This window comes from Sorex araneus, chromosome 6 (assembly GCF_027595985.1).
Source record: "Sorex araneus isolate mSorAra2 chromosome 6, mSorAra2.pri, whole genome shotgun sequence".
NCBI lineage: Eukaryota > Metazoa > Chordata > Mammalia > Eulipotyphla > Soricidae > Sorex > Sorex araneus.
In genome coordinates this window covers 156,680,536-156,690,405 of record NC_073307.1, presented here as the reverse complement: position 1 = coordinate 156,690,405, position 9,870 = coordinate 156,680,536, and the positions used below count along the sequence as shown (strand labels likewise).

Below are 9,870 nucleotides of genomic sequence, written 5' to 3'. Positions count from 1 at the left end.
CTTCTCTGAAGCAACACTACTACTGCCAACAATCACTGTATCACTCATTCCATTGCTCATCAATTTTCTCTAGTAGTCACAAGTGACATCTCCATCGTGAGACTTGTTACTGTTTTTGACATACTGAATATGTCATGAGTAGCTTGCCAGGCTCTTTCTTGGAAGGATTGATGTGAGTAAACAGTTAATTTTTTACTTAATAGCTCAATAGATCAATACATCTATAGCAATGTATAGCACTGTTGTCCCATTGTTCATTGATTCACTTGAGCAGGCACTAATACTATCTCCATTGGGAGACTTCTTGTTTCTGTTTATGGCATATTAAATATATCAAGGGTAGCTTGACAGGTTCTGCCATGCAGCAAGATACTCTTGGTAGCTTGCTGGACTCTCTGAGAGGGATGGAGGAATCGAACCCAGGTCGGCCGCATGCAAGGAAAACACCCTACCTGTTGTGCTATTGCTCCAGCCCACTGCCCACAACACAATTATTTATGATAATTCTGACCTGAATTTGCTTATCTGCACTTAAAGAGGAGGATAATTTGTGCTTGTCAAAAAAATTATGAAATGATACATTCAAATTTCACCCAAGACTGGGAGAGCCTACTGTTTCTGATGGTCAGTCACTGAGATAACTGTCTTCCTGTCTCAAATATGTTTAATTTCACTTCTTTCTTCATGAATGATTACACTGATGAGTAAGAAGCAATGCCAAGACCACTTCACAGAGCTATTATTTGTGATGATTGATTCAGGCCAAGAAGCTAAGGTTATATCTGTCTGAATGTAAAATTAAAATAAACTAAAATAAACATAAACAAGGCACAGTCCATCCTCCTAGCTAATTTGTCATTAAACTGTTTACTAGCTGAGTGTTTCTTGATGTTGTACAAACCACTTACTAATCCTCTCAGCTGTGAGCTTCTCACTAGGAAGATAAGTATAATGATGGGACTTTCTCCAAATCCATTTCACCTCTATTGGGTTCAAGTTTGTTAAAGAAAATCTTTGGTCATGGTGTAATGATTGGCCTATGGGGATATGAATAATGGATTCAGATTATCCATTATCCCAGAGGGGACAAGGAAAAGTCACAAGTTTGTGATAAAGCCACCACAGCAACCATCACTCCAGAGAGCAAGTACCTGGAGAGTTCCTCCATTTAATTGCCTTTTTGTTCAGCCCACCTCTGCTGTTATTAACACCATGTAGAGATACCGCATTGCAGGTTGCAGACACCTCTCTTGTATGAGTGGCGAGTTTGTTTCATGGCTAACAGCTTCCATTTGAGAGTGAATCGGACCCACTCTGGAAACACTGGGAGGTACGATATAGGCAATTTCAACCTTTGGCAAGAATTCTTTCTTCCTGGGACATCTTGGTTAAGGTGAGAGATCAAGATAGAGAGAAAATAGTGGTCTATGGTTTCCTCACTAGACCTGTGTGGAAAACAATTTATGGTTCTTAAATACATTCTTTACTACATATCACTCATTTCTTCAATATCTACTTGTTCTCATTCTACCTAACCTTTTTCAAAGTCTCTGACTAGGAGGGAATAGCACTTCTGTAATATAAATTGACAGACATACCCCTGGGGTTTTGGCTGGATGTTGATTCACTCAAGCAGTTTCTCGAGAATATAGTTTTTGAACTGTGTTACTTTGTGGTATTTAATCTATGAGAATAATATGATCGACAAACATCAACAAGGAAATGCCTATAAAGTATAACATATTACAGCCAATCAAGCAATGAGTCAAAAATAATTTCTGACTTTTGCAACTTCCTACAATCAATTATGATTATCCCTTGTCTCCAAATTTATCCATAACTCTGAAGCTTTTCATTTTTTCCCCTTGAGGATTCTGCTTTAAAAGAAAAATGTTAATTTCATAATATTTTTGATATAATTTTTGTATAGCATGAGATATTTAGCACTAAATTAAGATATTAAACCTCCTAAGCAATACCATAGACCACCTGAAATACTTAAAATATATCTCTAATGTCATCTTTGGAGATCTTGAATTCTCAGGACCTTAGATTAGGTAACACAGAATAACAGAGAGAGTCCCCACAACAACAGTGTTGATCTCTTGTCTCATTCATTTTTAAAAATCCCATTGCTCTTCTTCATTCAACAGTGTCTCGGCTTTTTAAAACTTATTTTGTACGCTGAAGAAATCCAAAACAACTATGTCCTAAGTATATCAGAATCAGAAAGGGTTTTAATTCACACAGTGAAATCACAATGGATATTTACATTGGTCACCTTCTCTTCTTTAAAATGTCTTGGAAATGAAATGTGTAGGCAAAAAAGAAAAGAAAGGAAAAGAAAAGAAAAGTAAGGAAAAGAAAAGAAAAGAAAAGAAAAGAAAAGAAAAGAAAAGAAAAGAAAAGAAAAGAAAAGAAAGAAAAGTGACTATGGTGAGAAATTTTTCTTTTCCTCAAGTTCTGTATCTTAGCAACAAAACAAAAATTACCTTTTTTAGGTAATTTTTGAAAACCATTGATCATAAAGAATAAATCATACAGCATTTGTCTTTCTGTATCTGACTAGATTAGTATAGTGATCTGAAAATTATTAATTATTAAGTTGTTATTAATTAAATATTTTTAGGTTGTAATTAAGTTATAATTAAAAATTATTAAGTTGTCACAAAGGAAGAATGTATTTTTTTCACCCTAAGTAATATTTAAGTAATATTTGGTCGAATATAGATGATATAGATGTTTATATTTATCCTTTTTATTAGTGTTGTATGTTAATAATAATGGACTGGAGCGATAGCACAGCAGGTAGTGCATTAGCCTTGCACACAGCCGACCAGGTTTCAATTTCTTCATCCCTCTCAGAGAGCCAGGCAAGATACCCAAGAGTATTCCGTCCACACGACAGAGCCTGGCAAGCTCCCTGTGGCATATTTAATATGCCAAAAACAGTAACAAGTCTCACAATGGAGACGTTATTGGTGCGTGCTTGAGCAAATCAATGAACAATAGGAGGACAGTGCTACAGTGCATGCTAATAATATAGAAAATTGCTCTCCCAGATTCATGGTCTCTTGAGGGAATTTATCCCCAATCTTCACGAAGAATACTTCTCGTGTAATTACTATGATACCTGACAGAGGAGATAAAATAATCACGTAGGTGTTTTTCGTAAAGTGAGGCTAATCCCTTATACTCTGAATGTGCTGACTCCTGTGATTTCCCCAAGTGTGGGAAACTCGAGGGCATAGTCTTTAGTAAGTGGAGGATGAAGTCACGCTTCCCCATGTTCTTGTATAAAAAACTTATGGAATAAGTTTTTGATGAAAATGAATTACCGATTTTGTACCCCCTAGCATAGAATTAAAGTATTTAGGCAAAATGTTTCCTGTAAAATTATAATTAAACAAGAAAGATTAATTTAATACTTCTAGAAAAGGGTAGATATTTACTTAGTTGTCTGACAAAAAGAAAAAAAGAATACTTCTGTATGTGTCTGCTTTAAGAAAAAAACACCATTTGTCTCTTATCTTTTTCTCAGGAGATGGTGCCAAGCGTGCCCATGGAAGGGCAGGGCAATCACACATCTGGTTTCATGTTTGTTCTCCTGGGAATCTCAGCTGACAGAAACCTGCAGCTTATTCTCTTTCCAGTCTTCTTAGGGACCTATCTTGTGACCCTCATTTCAAACCTGACTCTTATCACCCTCATCAGGATGGACTCCCGCTTGCATACACCTATGTATTTTTTTCTGAGTGTCCTTTCATTTATAGACGTTTGTTATTCTACTTCCATCAATCCCAGGATGCTTGCAGATTTCTTCAGAGATCAAAAATCAATTTCTCTTATTGCCTGTGCCATCCAGCATTTTGTGGCATCATCGATGGCTCAGACTGAGTGTTGCCTCCTGGCCGCCATGGCCTATGACAGATACGTGGCCATTGGTAACCCTCTGCAGTACTCAACCATCATGGTGCCTGGGCTCTGTAGGATAATGGCTGCTGGGTCTCTTGGAACTGGTCTCCTCTGTGGCTTAGTTGAGACAATTCTTGCCTTTAATCTGTACTACTGTGGGCCCAACTTAATTCAACATTTCTTTTGTAATGTTCCTGAGATTGTTGTCTTAGCTTGCTCCAATCCCTTCATCAGCCAAATGACTCTTTTTCTTGTAGTGACATCTGTTGGGTTTGTTTCTTTGCTAATCATCCTGCTATCCTACGGTTACATTGCAGCTTCCATCCTGAAAATATCCTCCGTCAAAGGTAGTCTCAAGGCCTTCAACACCTGTGCCTCCCACCTGGTGGTTGTCACCATCTTCTATGGCACAGCCCTGGCTGTGTATGGGAATCCTCCTTCTAGCCACTCTGATAAGCAGAACAAGATACTGTCAGTGTTCTACATTCTTATTACCCCCATGTTGAACCCTCTAATCTATAGTTTAAGGAACAAGGATATTAAGGCTGCGTTAAGAAGGGGGATAAAAACGTCAAGACATTAACCTCAGAAAGAATAAGTCGTAGTGCTTTGCTTATTTATATAATGAAAAATTATTTGTTTTAACATGTTAGACACTAAAAAAAGAACAAAATAGTATGTTTTTTTGTATGTTTTGTTTCTTTTTAACAATGTACAGTTGTAAAATAATTGCCATTGCAATCATGGAATGGAGAAAGCAAAAATATGGGTACATTATGTGTATTTTGTTTAATTATCATTTGAATGAACTATTTTACGTACAGTATTTTTAAGAATTATTATCATTTATCTGGGATCGTGTAAACTGAAATAAAAGTCTCTATTACACTGCACCCACCATGGTAAGATTGATCCGTTCCCCTCTGCCCCTCGACTCACCGCTGGTTACCACCATTTTCGCTTTAGCGAATGAATTATCTTGTTGTGCTTTAAAATTCTTTCTTTGCTTTGCTCTTTATGTTGTGATGGGGAACTTTAATCTCCAAAATGGCTGGATGTGTTGGACACTGGAAATGGGCAAGAACCTGTTCATGGAACGAAGGAGGGCAGACACCTCTAGAAGCAGATTCAATGACCACAGCTCAACTTTACAGCCAAATGCACACATCCTTATAGAGAGTCTTGGCTTACAGGAGGTCCAATCATATTAGACCTTAATGCTATTGGCCTATCACTTTTTGCTCTCTGCTTGGTCCTAGGTCTAATTCCCTTCAAGGCTGGATGTTGTAGGTAAAATGACTTGCTTAAAGCATATATGATGGTTTCTGCACTTTAGGCATCTGTGAAGCTAAGGCTTGACAAAGCCTGCTGCTTTGCTATTTGTGTGCAGTTACTCCCCCTTTCCAGGTTTCACCTCAGGGCTCTTTGCAAAGTCAGGTTTTTCCTGCTCCAGTGCCTGTAGCCAAGGACCTCATTGTTGCACATGGAACTGCAGCCATTTAGTAATTATCTTTTAGCTTCTCACTCTTCTCATTTATCTTTCTTTATATTTATTATTATTAGTAGCAGAAGTAGTAGTGGCCTGGAACGATAGCACAACGGTAGGGCGTTTGCCTTGCACGCGGACAACCCAGGTTTGATTCCTCTGCCCTTCTCGGAAAGCCCAGCTACCGAGAGTATGGCGCCCTCACAGCAGAGCCTGGCAAGCTACCCATGTCATATTCGATATGCCAAAAAGAGTAATAAGTCTCACAATGGTGTCATTACTGGTGCCCGCTCGAGCAAATCGATGAACAATGGAATGACAGTTACAGTGTCCATGATAGATTGTTATTACTATTATTTTTACTAGTAGTGGTAGTAGTAGTAGTAGGAGGAGGAGGAGGAGGAGGAGAAGGAGGAGGAGGAGGAGTGGTAATAGTGGGCTAGAGCGATAGCACAGTGGGTAAGGCGTTTGTCTTGCCAGCAGACCCAGGTTTAATTCCTCTGCTTCCTCAGAGAGCTCGACAAGATACTGAAAGTACCCCACTCACATGGCAGAGCCTGGCAAGCTGCCCGGGGTGTATTTGATATGCCAAAAACAGTAACAACAAGTCCCACAATGGAGACGTTACTGGTGCCTGCTCGAGCAAACTGATGAGCAATGGGATAACACTACTAGTAGTATTTAGGATTTTGGGTCACACCTAGTTAGTTATGCTCCTGGTTTTTGCCTAGGGGTCACTGTAGTGGTAGCTGAGGGACAATTTGTGGTGCCGGGGATCAAATCTCAGTTGGCTGCTTTCAAAGCAAGCACTTTAACTACCCCTGAAGTATGCAACCGGCCCTCTTCTCAGTATAGTTGCTTCAAGTGCCATCTCTGTTGTTCCAAAGAGAAAATATTTAATTTAATTAAGCATTTAAAAATGTGTTTTGTTGTCACCATTAAATTATCTAGGCAACTTCAAAGTCAGCTTTAAGAAAAGGAGAAATAATACAAGGGTAAGGTACTTACTAGCCTTGTACTTAGCCAACCCTGGTTTTATGCCCCTGGCACCATATATTGTCCCCCTGAGAACCATCCCTGAGCACAGTCAGGGGTAGGGCTTGAACACTAAGAAGTGTGACCAAAAGGAAAAAATAGAAGTCAGCTTTAAAACCCTGTTTCCTGGTTCCCACTTCTTGGCAACTATCTCAAGAACATAAAACATTAAATAAAAAAGACCCATGAAAACCTATGTTCATTGCAGCACTATTTAAAACAGCCAAGATCTGAAAACCACCCAAATGCCTAAAGACTTTTGAGTGGCTAAAAAATTGTGATGTATTTGTAATGGAATACTACTCAGCTAAACATAAAGTGAAGCCTTATCTCTTTGTTTTGTTATCTCTCCTGTTTCATTTATTTATTATTTAAAAATTTTTATTTGAATCACAGTGAGATATACAGTTACAAGATTGTTCATGTTTGGGTTTTAGTTATTTAATGTTCCCAAACCCATCCCTTCACCAGTATACATTTTCTCACCAAACCTTATTTTTGATACAATGTGGATGGATCTATAAGGTGCTATATTAAATGAAGTAAATCAGAGGAAGATGTATAAAGTCAGATGACTTCACTCACATGTGGTATGTAAATAAAGAAATAAGGAAATAGACACTTGCCAATGAATATAAACACTAGTATTTGACAATGGCTCAAAACTTACTAAGTGGGGAGAGGGTGGGAGAAGGTGAGAGAAATGAAAATATAGTAATGATATAATGACAGTTGTAGGGACATTTGGATTCCTTAATCATGTGAAGAAGCAACAACTTTGTACACTAAAAGTACTACTATAACCATGTTTTATTAACAATAATCAAATATTAAAACAATTTAAAATATACTTGCATAATTAAACTAATGTGGATAAACTATGTCATAAGTTCTGATAGATGTGAAATGTGTAATAATAATATTATAGTATGTCCATATTTTCTTTTTAATCATCAATGATTTATTCCTATTTCAATATGGTCACTTCTCAAAAAATTAGAAATTGAGCTCCCATTTGACCCAACAATACCACTTCTGGCAACATATCCCAGAGTGGCAAAAAAATACAGTCAAAATGACATCTGCACCTATATGTTCATCGCAGCACTGTTTACAATAGCCAGAATCTGGAAAAAAACCAGTTCCACTGGCCATGCAAGTGGAAGCAAATATAAACAAATGGGACTACATCAAACTAAGAAGCTTCTGCACTTCAAAAGTAACAGTGACCAAAATACAGAAAGAGCCCACAGAACAGATGAATGGTTAAAGAAACTTTGGTACATCTACACAATAGAACACTGTGCAGCTGTCAGAAAGGATGAAGTCATGAACTTTGCAAATAAGTGGATCAACATGGAAAGTATAAATTATGCTAAGTGAAATGAGTCAGAAAGAAAGAGACAGACATAGAAAAACTGCACTCATTTGAGGAATATATAACAACAGAATGAGAGACTAACACCCAAGAATAGTAGCAATAAGTACCAGGAGGCGTGTTCCACAGCTTGGAAACTGACCTCACATGCTGGGCGAGAGGGCAGTTTAGAGAGAGAAGGGAACTCCAACTAAAGTGTAGTGGAGGATCCACTCAGGATGGAAGAGTCATGTTGAAAGCTGACTATAGATTGAACAGGATAACTACCCAGTATCTCCATCGCAAACCATAACACCCAAAAGGAGAGAGAACAATAAGGAATTCCCGGTCACAGTGGGGGGGAGACAACATTGGTGGGGGAGTGACTCTGGGGCCATCTGTGGAGGAGAATGGGCACTGGTGGAGGGATGGGTACTCAAGTATTGTATAACTGTAACAGGCATGAAACTCTGTAACTGCACCCTCACGGTGACTCAATAAAAAAATAATAAATAAATAAATAATTAAAAGAAAGAAAGAAAGAAAGAAAGAAAGAAAGAAAGAAAGAAAGAAAGAAAGAAAGAAAGAAAGGAAAGAAAGAGAAAGAAAGAAAGAAAGAAAGAAAGAAAGAAAGAAAGAAAGAAAGAAAGAAAGAAAGAAAGAAAGAAAGAAAGAAAGAAAGAAAGAAAGAAAGAGGGAAAGAAAGGAAAAAGAGAGAAAGAAAGAAAGAAAGAAAGAAAGAAAGAAAGAAAGAAAGAAAGAAAGAAAGAAAGAAAGAGAGAGAGAGAAAGAGAGACAAAGAAAGAAAGAAAACCCTAAAACTCTACAGAAAAGCTCCTAGAAACAATAGGCCAATATAGTAAAGTGGCAGGCTACAAAAACAACACCCCAAAATCCAAGGCTTTCTAATATACAAATAATTAAAGAGACATTAAAAAAACAATCCCATTCACAATATACCTCAGAAAATCAAGTACCTTGGAATCAGCTTATCCAAAGAGGTGAAGGACTTATACAAGCAAAATTACAAATCCCTACTTCAAGAAATAAAGGAAGACACTAGGAAATGGAGACACAACCCCTGCTCATGGATAGGGAGAATTAACATTATCAAAATGGCAATACTGCCTAAATGTGCAAATTTAATGCAGTCCCTATCAGGATACCCATGATTTTTTTCAAAGAAATAGACAAAACACTCCTGAAACTTATATGGAAAAATAAAACCCCAGGAACAGCTTAACCAATCCTTGGGAAAAAAAGAAGATGGGTTGCATCACCTTTCCCAACTGCAAGCAACATTGCAAACCAGTACTAATTGAAACAGCATGGTATTGGGCTAGAAACAGACCTACAGACCAATGGAACAGAATTGAATATCCTGTCACAGACCCCCAAATATATGGCCACTTAATCTTTGATAAAGGAGCAAGAAATGTGAAGTGGGACAGGGAAAGCCTCTTCAACAAGTGGTGCTGGGAAAACTGAGTAGCTACCTGCAAAAAAATGAACTCTGAACTCTGTCTAATGCCAGTCACAAAAGTCAGATCAAAGTGGATTAAAGTCATTAAAGGCATTCAATATCAGACATGAATCTGTAAGGTACATAGAGGGAAATGTAGGCAGAACTCTCCATGACATTGAAGCTAAAAGCATCTTTAAGGATGAAACAGCACTGACCATGCAAGTGGAAGCAAACATAAACAAATGGGACTACATCAAACTAAGAAGCTTCTGCACTTCAAAAGAAACAGTGACCAAAATCCAGAAAGAGCCCACAGAATGGGAAAGAATATTTACCCAATACCCATCTGAGAAGGGATTAATATCCAGGATATTCAAGACACTAATAGAATTGCACAAGAAATAAACCTCCAACCACATCAAAAAATGGGGAGGATAAATGAACAGTAGTTTCCTCAAAAAAGAAATACAAATGGCCAAAAGGCACATGAAAAAATGCTCCACATCGCTAGTCATCAGGGAGATGCAAATCAAAACAACAACGAGATATCATCTCATAACACAGAGACTGGCACACATTCAAAAGAGCAAAAGCAACCAGTGCTGGCATGGA

General features: G+C 37.8%; 1 protein-coding gene across 1 annotated transcript; it reads left to right on the top strand.

Annotated features, from left to right (window-relative positions):
- The first annotated feature begins 3,562 nt into the window (after nt 1-3,562).
- LOC101543870 (olfactory receptor 1440-like) lies at nt 3,563-4,498 on the top strand. Its single transcript, XM_004621974.2, has one exon. The coding sequence runs from the start codon at nt 3,563-3,565 to the stop codon at nt 4,496-4,498; it is 936 nt and encodes a 311-aa protein (XP_004622031.2).
- The last annotated feature ends 5,372 nt before the right edge of the window (nt 4,499-9,870 follow it).